The 15,613-nt window shown below is 38.3% G+C and overlaps 1 protein-coding gene across 1 annotated transcript; it reads right to left on the reverse strand.

The window, feature by feature from the left end:
• Window positions 1-3,245: 3,245 nt before the first annotated feature.
• LOC108272415 (protein FAM171A2) lies at window positions 3,246-14,137 on the reverse strand. The gene is made up of 8 exons (XM_017480835.3): window positions 13,834-14,137; window positions 12,715-12,942; window positions 11,596-11,688; window positions 9,855-10,007; window positions 9,566-9,745; window positions 8,692-8,805; window positions 7,934-8,060; window positions 3,246-7,779 (listed from the first exon to the last, which is right to left on the reverse strand). The coding sequence occupies exons 1-8, from the start codon at window positions 13,922-13,924 to the stop codon at window positions 6,210-6,212; spliced, it is 2,556 nt and encodes an 851-aa protein (XP_017336324.1). The 5' UTR covers window positions 13,925-14,137; the 3' UTR covers window positions 3,246-6,209.
• Window positions 14,138-15,613: the final 1,476 nt, after the last annotated feature.

Consider the following 15,613-nt stretch of genomic DNA (forward strand, 5'->3'; position numbering starts at 1 on the left):
CCTGAAAGCCTTCTGTAGTGCACTGTGTGTGAGAGAGGAAGCCATTTGGGATTAAACCGAAATACTTCCCTGTGGGGAAAATGTCGTTGCTGCCATCTGCTGGACTGGAGGATGATGACAATAATAATAATAATAATAATAATAATAATAATAATAATAATAATAATAATAATAATGTTATTGTTGTTAAAGTAAAAGTGTTAGGGTTCGTTCTGACACTGGAGACTCCTTCCAAATGCTAAATAATAATATTATAATAATAACAATACCTTTCCCCTTTTGGAAAGTCTAAAGTACAGAGTAGTTTACACTTCCCAAGGAGGGAAAAAAAAGAGGCTAGTGAGGGAACGATTGTCACGAAATGGTGCTGGATTTTTTAAATAAAAAATTTTAAACAAACACAGCTACAAAATGAACAAAACAAGAACTGGAAGAAAGAGAATGACACCTTCAAAGGACAAGAGAGGCTTAGCAATGAAACAGAAACATCTGGGCCTAAATAAGAAAACTAAACTGGAGTCTGGTATTGGCGTTTTTGTTTGTTTGTTTTGTGATTCTGTGATATACTTTATGTTCATTGATATCAATGGTATTGATGTGAGAGACTGTTTATAGCTGCTTTAATATAAGTGATAACAGGAACCGACTTGGTTCTCGAACATTAAATGTAACTATAAATGGATTATGCCATTCTTTGGTGAATGGAAAATGTTTAGTGTTGGCACAATACTGTAGTATAAGAGGAATGAATCACTTCAGGACCAGATGCTATTGGAAAATCATAAACTTTGGGCTGGTATGATTGACTGTTTTCTGTACCAATTATTATTTTATGATCATTTTATTCCGTTTATAGTATCAACTAACGATCAGTCAATCAGTGTACCGTTAAACCTCGAATGTAGCATGCTTCAAGAAAATACAGCAGAGAGGAATGGATAGTCACATTACAATCATCTTCTTCAGTTGCAATAGTTACTACATAATTGTTGTAGAAAAGAACGCCAGAGAGACATGCAAAACCAATATGTAAACCAGTTTATTGTGTGTTTTTTTTGGAAGAATATACAGTCAAATCAATGCTTGTTTTTTGTGTGCAAACAATCTAGTAAGAGTTTAGAATCGACACGCTCGACACAGAAAGCTATGACTGAAAACATCAACCACCTCGAATGAAAAGTCTGAGCCGAATCACGAAGTGTCAGGACGTCCGTCCGTTCATCGAACTGCTCTTCAAATAAAGACAGAACTATTTACACGTCTTCTCAGACTTGCAATCACGTCACATTATTAATATAAACCGACAAATGAGTAACTGATCTTAACGGACAGTTTGCAGTAATGACAGAGAATGGCTTCGATTTCAAAGGGAGCACCTTTACACAGAGGATAACTCATACACGCCATACTCCCAGAGAGTAAACAATACTCTCCACACAATACTCTCTATACAATACTCTAGAATAACACGGCAAAGAAGAAATCAAGAGTTTTGTGTACAAAACATTTTGTGTAAAAAAAAAATCAGTCACTGTAAACAGGAGGTGGAAATAATATAAAGGAAACAGTTGTGTATCTAAAAACAAGACAAATAGTAAAATAAAATTTTTCAAATGTTATCAGGATTAATGTAGATGTAGCTTTAAGGAAAATGGTTGTTAGGTTCTAAATAGAAACTTTAAGCAACAAACCAAAAAAAATCATTAGGGTCCAAAAAAACAGACAGATTCTTCAACACCTTGAATTCTGCACAAGGTTTCTTCAAGGGGGAAAAATACAACTTTTAAGGGACAAGCTAAAGAAATACATCTTGGGGGGCATAGTAGCATTAAAGACACGTATTAAAGCGGGGTCCAGGAACACCCAGGGTTCTGTAACGCAAAGGGTGTCCATGATTGCTTTAAGTTTCGAGCTTAGTTACATATTTATTATCAAGTTATTATAGCTATAGCAGGTTTGACTGGTCACGTCAGTTGAGTTGGTTTCATCCAGACCTCGCTAATTCAAAAACAGGCACAAGTTTATTTATTAAACTAAAACGAAAGTGTGTTCTCTCAGAGACAGTTTCAGAAATCATATTATATTTTAAAAGAAGTTCTGCGGCTGCATTAAATAGGCAATATATTATTCTACATGTTTAAATATAGTCCCTAATATTTAAAAAGTTGAAATATTTTATGTTAAATAAGTTTCTATTTACGTGTAAATGTTTATTTTTATTTTCTCAGAACCTCTGCTTTAAAGACTAGCCTGTTAAACCACTGAGAAAAAGATCGAACGCTGTACAGAGAACAGCTTGAGTGAGGTCTGCTTTGCATAAAATATATTTAGACTGAGAACTGGGTATTCTGGGGGATTTTTTCTTTACCGAAGAGGTATAAAAACAAACAGACTACATTACACAGAGGTCTTGTGTGTGCTAATGCTGCCGGTATTTATATTAAAGCACCAATAGCGACAGGTCAATGTTGTTGATTGACAGCAGTTAGAAGTGCTTCAATCAGGGTGAACTGACTGTTCTGGGATCTACAGTACTATCCTCAGAGTCAGCTGGTGAAATTTTGGTTCGGCAAAAAAAAAAAAAAAAACACGGTATAAAGTCAAGATGTGTTTGACGTTTGCTTCTTTAGTTTTGTACTAGTGCTACACTGCAAAATAACCATTAATAACCACAATAACCATCTAAGCACTTGAATGTAGTCAGATTTATCTGGCAAAAGTATCTGCCAAGAGAATAAAAAAATTTCAAGCTTGAAAAGTGTAAACTTTCGGGGTTTTTAAAAAAAAATTATAATCCTATTGTATGAAATACTAGATACATTTGATTATATTCAAGTCATCTTTACTTGCTAAGATTTCTTTGCATTGTGCGTCCCAAAATAATAAATGTAACTATAACTATAAATGGATTTTAAAAAAGTACAATATGCCATTCACTAATATGTTAAAAAATGCATTTTTGTCAACGTGCTGTGGTATAAGAGGAAAAAAAAATCGTTGATTGTTTTTCTATAACAGCACAGACTCACTGTGACTTAAATCTCTATCGCATCATAAAGAGATCATGCAGATCAAGTAGCTTCATAGTTTTAAAAATGTCTTATTTTTTATGCAAAACCAAACATGTTTCAGCTAATCAATCAATCAAGCAATTTATTATATATATATATATATATATATATATATATATATATATATATATATATATATATATATATATATATATACATATATGTTTTGCCGAACCAAACCAGTAGTGCTAAGAAGACCTGTGCTTCCTCTGTGCTTTGATTTAAAATAGGCCACAATTTTTTTCCCCTAAAAAATGAGCCAAAAAATGTCTCAAAATGGCATTTGTCTCTACAATGGCAGAAAAAAACATCATCCACATGACACAAATGAGGTTGATTATTATTAGATTATTAATTGACGAACAAGCTAAGCGATTAAGTGAAAAGCTAAAATATTAGATAAGACATTCTGTTAAAAATAAGGAAGTTGCACTACACTAAGAAAGTGAGAGTAGTTGCGCATGTCGTGGTATGAATATTAACACGAGAGCAAGTTCAGAATTCTCAGCAACAAAGCAACATTTCATACACAGTTCGAGTGATTACAGAGAAAAAAACTGCCATACAGTGAAAGTAAAATGTAAATAGCACCAAATATTTCAACTTGGAATACAAGGTTGTTTTTGCCTTCCGACAAGGCATCTGAGCGCCATTTTGGCACCGTTATCCGACACTACCAAACATGCTAAATAATCACCGTGTTCACTTTCCTCAAAGGCAACACAGCACATTTCATCCTCCCACATTTCATACTCTCACGAGAGCCATTTTCATGATCAGTCATTTAAAAAAAAAACTGTCTTTCTAGTCTACATCCCATGCATATAAATGCTACTGTATATACACAGGACCCCTCTAACATCTGGACTTGTGTTAATGGAGTCTGGCTAAGAGTAAAATCTGGATGTTTACCATATTTATTCTACAGAGCTGTTGATTCTGATTAATCAGGAAGTCTTCTGATACTTTACTGTTTCTATAGAAACAGCTATTTCAGAGGTACTTGCTTGGTGGATGCACCAAATAATCTAATCCTAATTTAAAAAAAAAAAAAAACGTGTTGTTCTTTAAGAAATAAAAATGTATGTTTGTTGATATGGTGACATTTTTGGTGAGGAGACATTCATGGAAGGAGTCTCCACTGCCAGTGCTTTGTAACGACTTTTGCATTTTTTTTTGGAAACTTGACAGGTTGCGTTAGTTTTGTCTCATTAACTTGGAGGGAGAGAGACAGAGAGATAAACGAGAGGCTTTTGAAGGAACGAATGTCTATAGCTGCTATAACATAAGTGAGAATAGTAACTAACTTGTTTCACAGACGTTCTACAACATTAAATGTACATATAAGCAGATAAAAACTATAACTGTTCAGCAAATTGCTGTGTTTATAAGAGGAATAAAACACTCTGGAACATGCTGTCCATGGAAAATAATTCAAAACAACTTTAGAGTGGTTATAGCCCAACCCTTTCTTTGATTATTCTTTGATTACTTTCCTAAAACAGTACGCCCAATTGTGTTTTATTACTTACTTTTTACCTAATGCACTTTATAGAATTATTGACTCTTTGAAATATCTTCTCTACCCCTTTTCTCTGTTCAGGAAGTAGCTGTCTGGTTAAGACGATATTTTTTAAATATAACATTAGCAAAATTGTCTTAAATAAACTCTGCTGTTTTCCATCACTCCACGACCAACTTTGTGCAATGTAACCTTCTCCATAAAAAATATAAGTACATTTGCGAGACGAGAATTGCACATAAGTTTGAAAAACATGTACAGAACTGACTGACTAAGATGTTTCGTAGTATGTGTTTTACTGCTCGTGTTTGGATTAACAGTCAAATTTGTTTTGTCTGGCCCCCTTGTTTGTGATTGGTCTAAATATCATGTTAGGTTGATCGTGAACCTGGCAACAGTGCGATATCATGACACTGACACAGCCCCCTCCAAACCATTTAAGGACATACAACGTACTACTTTAGCGTATACTGACTACTGCACTCTTTTTCATTTAAAGTGCACTGCCAGCTTCGTATGATCTGAAAAGTTCTTAAGGGCAAAAAAATACATTTAAAAAATCACCACTTGGTAAATCACAAACAGGAATATATGAAAAATATTTACCTTAACCACATCGAATAAAATTACCTAACGAAGTAATAAACTATGAGCACAAGTATTGGTCATTAATTGGGAATGTCTGACATGGAGTGTTTGGATCTATAAATCAGTACATTTTATCCTTACTGTTCATATTGTAATTCATCTTGACGATATTGATAGTTAAAGAAAAAAAAAACATTAATAATACATGAATAAGGTATAATGCTTCCTGTTGGATCTAGGAATAAAAATTCACATTGGGATTATGAAACAGGATGTACACAAGATTGCTGTGTTACATCAAATATGAAAACATCCAGTAACTTAAAAGTAATTTTTCACTCTTCAGCACAATGCCTGTTTTTTTTTTTTTCTTCCCAAAACAAGTCTGTTCATGAACATGCCATCTCGACTATGGCACTATTCCGTAAATCCACAGCAACGTCCAAGCCGTTCTGAAGCAATTCAAACAGTCTTGTACGTAGTTTTGTGACTTCTTTTGTGCCATATTTGATTGTAAACATATACAACGTACATTAAGGAATATTTTTTATTTAGACCTATGGTAAAAATGGCATTTCATATTATGATAAGGGACTTCAGTCAGGCATCATAGAGGTGCTGAATATGTCTTATGTCGGAGTGTCACCTCATCTGCTCTTCTGTTCCCAGAATCTCATATTTCACTAGTCTCTTATCCACATCAGAGCTATAGATATAGTTCTTGGTGATATAAGGATGGTATTTGATTAATTACAAAATGATTCTGACAGTGTTTCGTTTAGCTTGGATGAACTAGATTAAATTGTCCCAATATAGACAAAATTTTGCTTACAATCACCAATTTGAACAAATTGTGTGTATCCTTGCTTATATCCACATCATTAAACAAGGGCATCACCCTTTTCCACAAATGGCCTCCTTTTTAAAGATGGTGCTTATAGTGCTCAAGTGTCAAGCATGGTCCAGGACCCAGGTGGACATGTCCTTCATATGTAAAAGGTGTGACATGGTCTCTTTCTGTTACTTTTTTACTTCTTGGGATGGAACACCATGAGAGGCCGTTCCTCAATTCGTTGCCATGGACTTTTCTTGTTCTCATCCTTGTCATCTGGGTCATTATCATCCTCTGGGCTGGTGACAGAATCCCGTTGGGTCTCACTGTTGCTGCTACGTGAGCTGTTTCCCCGGCTTCGACCTCTTCGTGGCATTGGTGACCCTCGTGGTTCCTCTGGCCCATCATCAAGGAGAGGAGTCAGTGGATTTTCCAGAGGTGATCCTGCCCCCATACGGCCAACACCACCAGCAAGATCTAGAGGGTCATGATAAGCCAGTTTGGAATACTGCTTCCCCCCACTGCTGCTTCCTCCATGCCCCTTCCGCCCATTTCCGTGCCGTTCCTCTTTACTCTTCCGTCCAGATGACTGTTTGCGCTCCTGTTGGGTATCTTGGAGACTTGTGTCTGGGCAGCAATCCTTACTGGTGCCAGCAGGGGCACTCAGGGTGCTTTGAGCACTGTGGTTACTGCTGTTAGCGCCACTGTGAGCAAATTCTGAGGCAACATCGATGTAGGAATGGCGCACATGAGCATTGGCACGTCCATCAAGAGATATGAACCAGGCACGAGGGTGCTGCTTGACTCCTAGTTCTCGAAGTTTCTTTTCTGTAAGTGCTTGGAGCTCTCCATTCATCTGAGCCATGGTGGAATCGTTAAAGAGCACTGGGATGTGGACTGGTGCTGAGGGACCTCCAGATGCCCATACATTCTCCTCCGAACCGGATGGGGACCCTACACCTTGCTGGGCTTGCATCTGACCTGATCCCTGGCTCTGGACCTGGAGACCTTGGCTCTGAACTCCACTGCTACCACCATTACCTGCCCCTCCTTGGCCTTCTCTTTCCCTCTCAGCCTGACTCTGGCCATCCTTTGCAGCTTCAGAGCCACCAAACTCAGACGACAGACGCATGTAATGTGCTGGAATGACCAGGGTTGGAACCATGCTGCGGTACATGTTCTCTGTCATTTGATCTAAAGAGCTGCAGAATATGATCTGACCAGGTTGTGTGTTCAGTGTTGTTGGACGAGCAAGATGGTCCTGACCTTGGGAAACCTGCGAATATTCTGGCGGCTTGTCAGAGAGGGGCGGAGAAGGTGGGTCAGCCGTGTATCCACGATTATCATTAACAACATGTCTGCGACGGTACTCGTGATCCTTGACATCTGGGCTGTAGTTGCGACTGAAGTCTTCATGGGGAAGGGTACTGTCAAGGTTGGTTGTGTCTGTGGAACGATGCACCTTCATAGGGAAGCTTTCAGCACCTCGCTGGGCCCCTTTTGACTGTTTATTCTTGGATGAATGACGGAGTTTGTGTGCTGGTACGTGCTTGGCAAACTCATCACGTGCACTTTTGTATTCGTGGGACGTGGACGCTTCAGATTTGCTGGCCTCTGGATCACCGTTGGAGGTGGTGGTTTCAACATGACCACCGCAGATAAGGTTGAGGCGAGAGGTGGAGGTGCCTTGGTCTCTTCTGGAGTTGCTCAGAGCAGTTGAGACTTGACCCTGCTTTTGCTGCCTCCGAGGCTTCAGGCACCTCCGTCTAACAGCAGGAGACAAAAACAAGAAAGTGAGTGCATGTTGGTACATGAAGAAGCCTCTGTAAAGACCTTGCTTCAGGAAAGACTTTGGATAATCCTTCATTCCTTCATTCAAAACATATGAACAACAAAATATGATATGCCACAACCACCAACCTGCAGTAGTAGAGGAGAACACAGAGTAGTACCAGTACAAGCAGAGCCAGAGATCCCAGTATTGAGAGCAAGATAAGGGTATGATATGCGGTGATGTCCCTTAGGCTCGGATGAGACAAACCAGGTCCTAAAATGCAATCATGGTTTTACTAATGTATCACCGTCATTGCACAATTATTATAGATCTAGAAACACTATTAAACATTACATACAGCACCTTTCAAATTGCTACACTGTAATGTAATTCTATTTATTTTTTGCTGTAAATAAGTGCAGAATACTATATAAAATTCTTCACAAAACAAGTCGTAACTATGGGTCCTATTCAATAGACTTACAAACTACTGATACAGAATGGAGTTTGGCCAGAATTTGCTGAAAACAGAGGCATCTCAGTTTTCAAGTTTACAAGGAAGTGGTTGGCTTTATCAGTGGTGGTCTAAACACTTTTGAAAACCCCGGTCTCTGATGTTTATATTCAAGAAGAACCTGGAAACCTCAAATACATGAACTAAATGCAGGTAAATTTAATAATCTGAATAGGGAGCCTTGAAACTCACCTTGAGCATGTGAATAAGCTGACTCTGAATACAGAGAACTTTCCCCATATAAATTACTGACATACTGACATTGCCTTTGAACTTAAGCCACCACCTCTTAATACGGTCCAAATGTGTCTATTTTCTGAGCTAGTGAGTAATCACTAGGCTTGTTTGTTTGATTCAAGGCACAAGGATAAATGTGCATGTGTATTTTACCCGATGAAGAGGGGAAGGCCGCTATCCAGTATCCCAACCGTGAGGCCATAAAGTCCCATGTAAAATGAGAGCCATCTCTTCTAATGTAGCCAGTCCCATTTCTTATCCAAAGGCCTGCAAATAGCAAAATCACTGTTTTAGCCATGACTAAAAGGGCAGACAAGTTACGAAATAAGACATTAAAACATAGAACAAGGATGGCTCCTAAGTGGCACAACAGAAAAACATTTTCCCTCTCGCCAGGAGAGCGCAAGTTCACATTCCGATGATGCCACAAACATCCATGCCCAGGAGCCAAAGGAGCAAAATTGGCTATGCTCTATGAGTGGGCTCTCCCCTGCAACAATTGCACAGCAACAATTGTGGGAATCTGTTCGCTGATGTGTGTGGAAGAGGGTTGATAGTGTTTTCCCCAGAGTTTGTTATGCTGCTCTGTGACTCAGCATGAGCAGCATGTCAAAAAGATGCAGTTGGCTGCTTCACATGTCCCAGAGGAAGTGTGTTAGCATTCACCCTCCCCAATTGATATCTGTCATATAATAGGGGATAGCTGGCTGGTGAGTGAGAAATAGCAGGCAACCAAATAGGGGAGAAAATGTGGGAAATTACAAAAAAAAAGAAGAGCAAATGACAGAAAGATAATATGATCTGTTCTGCACAGGACAATTAAGTCTGAAATTGCCTCAGTTGAGAATTTCGCACAATAAGAAGCAATTGTGTCATCAGCATACAGTAAACAATAGAGGCCCCAAAATGAAACCCTGTGGCACACCAGTTTTAGCATTTCACCATTTCTGACAAGAATCCATCAGAAAGTACATTACATAAATATATTACTTAAATAAGTCTTCAAGGTTTCTATCTGTATGTATACCTGTATTCGTGTTATACACCCACACAGGTATGCTGGTGGGCGACCGGACACGGGTGTCAGAGGGCAGAGGAACAGAGAAATGAACTGGCTCTGTGACTTGAACCTCACTGCCTTCCCGATCAAACAGCTGGGCACTGACTGCAGCTACTACTGTCAAATCCGTCCAACTGTTCTCTCCTCCTACACAAACATACACACCTTATTTACACACAGTAGTTTAGGAGCAAATATGCTTATCATTTTCAAAAATCTACAGTGATAATATCAATCTCTCCATCTGGAATATGACCTGTGGTGTTGGGCTCCAGGGCCAGGAGGTAGGGGAAGTCATTGATTTCACTGATATCTCTGGCAGTGGTCAAAACAGCAGTCATTTCAGAGAAGGAGGAGTTCCGTTGCAAGCTCCGCCTTGGAATGTGCAGCCATGGCTGGCTCCGCCCTCCTGTGTGTACAAATCAGGGTAGTTTTTTTTTTATATATATATTTGTGTCCAATTGATATTAGAGTTACAAGGTAAAAGACATTTTAAACACAGGCAAAGTGTCCTTCAAAGCAACAATGTGCATGTTTCAGATAAATAACTTTCATTATTGCATCATCAATTGACAGAAGATCATGGGAAGAAGAAAAATAAGTGTCTCATTCTTTTTTCTTTATTTACAATGATACTGACTGACAAGACAAGACACTTTGAATGTACACCACTGTTACACAAATGATAAGCTATTCATTATAAGTTTTTTAAAAAATCATTAAAATGTTCTTAATGTCTTCATAATGTTAGCATGGATTCTAAGTAACCCCACTTTATGTTCTTGTTAATTCTATGCTAAAACTTTTTCTTGTTCCTTTCAACCCTGTTACACATTTAAAAGCAAAGTGTAGCCTGTCAGCAAAGAAACAAAGAACATCAAGTTTGTAATTTTTTTTTAAGTGTTACAAGAGCTAACTGTCCATATCATAATATAACTTTCACATTGATAATTATAAAAACTAGTAGTTGTATTATTATTATTATTATTATTATTATTATTATGTAGAGTAGTTACAGAAAATACAGTATTTAATAATTCAGATCCATGCTAGAATATTGTGTTAACCATAAGATTTTTGAGAATGTTGTTGCTATGGCAACAGCAGCAGGAAATAGTAACTGTAAGGAAAAGTAGCTGAAGACAAAAGGTTATGTATGTGTGTGCACATGTGAGAGAGAGCGAGAGATACCGGAATAGACTCAAACAAAATGAAGTTGAGAGGTTATCACACATGACTTTTCCTGTAGGCTAGTATCTAGTGAATTTTTAGAGTATTTCCATTATTTAGGCATTAGGCAGTTGAGCGTCACCAACATAGTCTGGCAGCTTGTGAAAGACGTTGTTCAGTTTTGCTTGATACAGCATGCGAGTTTGCCTAGTTTCAGCGAAATTTCGAGCCCAGCTACATCCCAAAAGACCTGAAGCTAGCTGACCTTGGGAAAACAAGGTCACTGTGGTACGAACATTCACCACTCTGTAATCCACCCTTTCCCCCAACCAATCTTTTTTCAAGATATCTTACAATAGAAATGGTTCTATACATTATAGACACTTACACTTTGCCTTTATTTGCAGAAATGTATTAGATTTCATTCTGGCTGAGGAGCATTTTCAAACTATCCCAATTTGGCACCTGGCAACCTTGCCTACTCCTCTTCCTCTACTGAAAATTTTCAATGGGCCTCTATTAGCGCCAATAGTTTCAATAATAACGCTACGGAGCAAAATAGGGCAGAAAGGCGAGCAAATCAATAGCAGTTCAGCTTATATCTGTCAAATAGCAACATATTTTAAATCATTGGATACTCAAAAAAGGTAATTATTATATCAATGGAAATGTAAAATCTACGGAGTTCTAAATGAGGACTTTATGAAAATTAACATCTGTTGAATGGCTGATATATGTGTTTGGGCTCTGCTACACATGCCCCTATGGACGAGCCATCACTGATCATCATCACCGCAGTGGTACCCAATATCTTCTGCATTTTGTACCTGGAGAGCCGTGAAACACATGGATGACATCATCATACAGGATGAGGGTTCCTGGCCTTTGAGCCAAAAGGTACAGGCTGACTGAGGAGAATACTAAAATGCAGAACAAGAGAGAGAGAGAGAGAGAGAGAGAGAGAGAGAGAGAGAGAGAGTCATGAAAGAATGCTGGTGCATCATGGGTTTTAATGTAGATCCACTTTATTATGTTCTGAAATCTAACAAAGAATTCTGAATAATTGCATTCCCATCACTGACACTTGTCCCCAAGGCAGGAGATATCATGAAAATAGCATCCTTCAAATACAGACAGACAGTCTGAGACTAGAACTATCTGTATCACATTCACTACATCATCATTTCTTTAAGAAACCCGACTCCATCACCCTTTCCGACATCTCCTCTGAACACTACAAACATAAAACTAGTCGACTGTGAGGAAGGAAACTACTAACTATCCAACTGAAAGGTTTTAATTAGCAACTTAAGAAACCTGAAGCATGTCTCAGTTATGCACGATTCTGCCTTGAACTTAGATCTGCCTTCTCAGTCCTTATCTTCTATCCCCCAATTTTTAAAAGGCATGTGTTTGTTTTTAGGCACTGGTCTAGACGTTGTTGAAAATGTATTACATTTCCCTGCGTAAATATTGACATTAACTTACGGGCTTAAGTCAACAACTCTGAATACCACCCATCATGAGAGGACACATCAAGCATCGCCCTCAGCATTCAATTATCATTTTTACTGTTTCGAGAGTGAGATTAACTGTGTAATGTTTATAATTCATGAAAGAAGACAGGAGCTACTGGAAATCTCTTCCAGTAACTACGAAACCACATGTTGTTGTTGTTGTTTGGTGTCTGCAGCTAACCAGCAAATCATCATCTATGACTGTTACAAAACACTGTCACTGGAGATTCCTTCGGTAAATAAACATCTCCTTACAGAAAACGTCACCATATCAACACTAAGACATGTTTTTAAATGAGTTGCGTCCACCATACAAGTCTCTGTGAATCTGCTGTCATAAACGAAATCAATCATCACCATCCCACCAATCAGAATCAAGAATTCGACAGTGATGTGGAATTAGTGGGGGGGTTTTCAGTGTTTACTCACAGGGCACTTTGCTGGCGTGCCACGGCACTGAGCTGGTGACATAATCCTTTCGAGATGCTGTGATGATTACCCACGAGCCCGTGCGATACTGGAAATTCACTACCGCCGCATCATCACTGGCCCCCTGGCTGGATGCCAGCACGCTCCGGTTGCCATGGACGACGATGGCGGCATCGGACAGGGGCGAAAGGTTGCCGCTGTCAAAGACCTTGACCCTCACCTGCACCTCTGAAAGAGCAAGATCGCACACAGGAAGTGATGAACGGGGAAAAGGACGACATAATGCTATAGTGCAGTGACAGTGGCGTTTACATTAACGAGGAATCCAATAACGTAGTGATGTAATGAAGGAAACTTCAGTGCAGTCGTTATATGACGAGAGATTGAGATGTTCACTGCGATATTAGCACCGAAGTCGAACCTTTAGTAGTAGCTTATGTGTCGAATGGCATTGTGGGTAATGTAGGAAACCGTAACTCAGAGTGAAAATAAAGCATGAAAGAAGTTTCAACTACAACAGAAAAGCAGATTTTTACGATAAAGGTTAATATACATGTTAGTAAGGCTGGATTTTTTTCCTTTTAAGTAGCTATGTGCACATTTCTACACATCCCGGCCCTGCACATGTCTTACAAACAAAAGCGTTGCAAGACGTGTGTCGCGCGTTTCACTCGTTTGCATAAATGACAGGCCTGAAGATCTCAAATGATGTCATCTGATTGGCTGTGCTGAAGAAGCTGTCATATTCTTAATAGAAAAAATTATATATGACATCTCATCGAAATGGGTGTCCAGTGAACACCTACTGAATAAAATGGACCTCTGAAGACAGGTTTCAATTCAGTGATAATTTTTGTAACACAAGATGCTCTTTTATACCAGAAACAGATTTTATTAAGATAAACTGAATTCACTATCATTCAGCTTGACCACAAAACAAAGAGCGTTGATCGAATAATCGATTTATTTATTTTTTTTTTTAATCATGCAGATGATGCTGTTTTTTGTTTGTTTGTTTTTTAAATCTGTTGTTTGTTTGTTTTTTGGCTGTTGTAACTGATTAGAGATTAGACCCCCTTGCCCGCCGCTCCCCACCCTTTTCCTCGCGCACACACTCACCGGGATCCGCCGCCGCTTTCTCGTGCGTCCTCGCGGCGCAGCACAAAAGCAGGAGGAAGACGACAAAACGGCACACGCGCTCGGGCGGCATCGTCAAACCTACACCGCCGTTCCCACCACGTTAGCCATTTCCATTCATCCGTCTATGTGTGTGCTTTTTCTCCCCAACTGTTTTATTTTTTTTATTATTTATTTATTTTTTTTAAAGATGGTTGTTGCTAGGGGCGTTTCGCGCATCCTCACCACGACACATCCCATCCTCTCTCTCCTCCTGTTCCTCCTCAGAACAGCCGCCGTGCGCTGAAGCTTCATTGTTCCAGAAAATAAAAACAGCGGCAGCGACATCTAGTGGTGGGAAAATAGCGTTGCATGATAAATATTTACAGCGCTGTGCGTTGCCTGCCACAGCGCGCCAGAGGGCGCCATTTAATCGCGTTACTGACAATACTTCCATCAGGCCTGACGCGATACATTATTTTTACTGAAGGAGAAGAAAAAAGCGGGGGAAACTGCTGTTGCTTTTGTTTCTTGTTTTCATTTTCCTTAGAGCTCTTTCTTTTTTCTTCCCTTTCTTTCAGTAGTATAATGATCATTTCTTTTGTTTCTTTTCTTTCATTTTCCTTAGGGCACTTTCTTCCTTCCATTCTTTCTTTCTTTCTTTCTTTCTTTCTTTCTTTCTTTCTTTCTTTCTTTCTTTCTTTCAGTAGTATAATGATCGTTTCTTTTATTTCTTGTTTAAATTTTCCTTACCGCAATTTATCGCTTTCTTTCTTTCTTTCTTACTTATTTTCTGTTGATTTTTATCAGCTTTTGTGTTTCAGATATGATATCTGAAGGATTAATTATATGTTGATGCTGATTGACATCTTTTTAACTCTCATATTTCTTTCCTGTCTTTCTTTTTTCTTTTATTTTTTTGTTTCTCTTCATCATATATATATATATATATATATATATATATATATATATATATATATATATATATATATATATGTGTGTGTGTGTGTGTGTGTGTGTGTTTATATATATATATATATATATATATATATATATATATATATATATATATATATATATATATATATTTCTATCTTTTTATTTATCAATCTATGTTGTATTTCAGATTTTTTTTTTTAAGGACTGGTGATGTGGTGTGGATTATCATCTTTCTTTTTCCAGTGTAATGAGCAAGTGTTTTTCTTTTTCTGTTCTTCCACTTTTCTTTCAGTTTCTGTTTCTTGTCTTTGTTTGTTTGTTTGTTTGTTGCTTGATTGCTTGATTGGAAAAGGCTTTTGGGACACAAACCCAAGCAATAATGTTCCTATCTCCATCAAAACAGTGAATACAAAATAATATCACAGACAAAAATCATCTCTCTCTCTCTCTCTCTCTCTCTCTCTCTCTCTCTGTCTCTCTCTCTCTCTCTCTCTCTCTCTCTCAATGTCCTTCCTTTCCTGGTGAATAAGTAGGACAGACAGTTATTGCCCTTTAGGGAAGCTTTGCTTAAGCCTCTTTCTTAAATTAAAGGTCGTTTGTTAATTAAGCATGCATAAAATATTTAAGAGATAGTCCACATTTAGTTAAGTATGTAAAACTATGTAATGTAAGGAATAAGAGTGTTATAGGAAAATAATCAAGGACAGGGTGGTGTGTGATGCGGCCAAAATGAAAACAGAGTTACTGTTATCCAACTGTTATCAACGCCCTGAAAACGCAGCACTGACTCTGGAAACGCCTCTGTGATTATTACCCGTGCTGGAACTACTGTCCGTGCTGCTGT

This window comes from Ictalurus punctatus, chromosome 1 (genome assembly GCF_001660625.3).
Source record: "Ictalurus punctatus breed USDA103 chromosome 1, Coco_2.0, whole genome shotgun sequence".
NCBI classification, from domain to species: domain Eukaryota; kingdom Metazoa; phylum Chordata; class Actinopteri; order Siluriformes; family Ictaluridae; genus Ictalurus; species Ictalurus punctatus.

Bases quoted from the DNA above. Each gene is read 5' to 3' on its own strand.
- LOC108272415 (XM_017480835.3), bottom strand. From the start codon at position 13,924: ATGCCGCCCGAGCGCGTGTGCCGTTTTGTCGTCTTCCTCCTGCTTTTG. The intron at 11,689-12,714 runs GTGAGTAAACAC...TCTGCATTTTAG, and splicing joins GCACGCCAGCAAAGTGCCCT to TATTCTCCTCAGTCAGCCTG. The intron at 9,746-9,854 runs GTCATATTCCAG...ATGTTTGTGTAG, and splicing joins CCTGGAGCCCAACACCACAG to GAGGAGAGAACAGTTGGACG.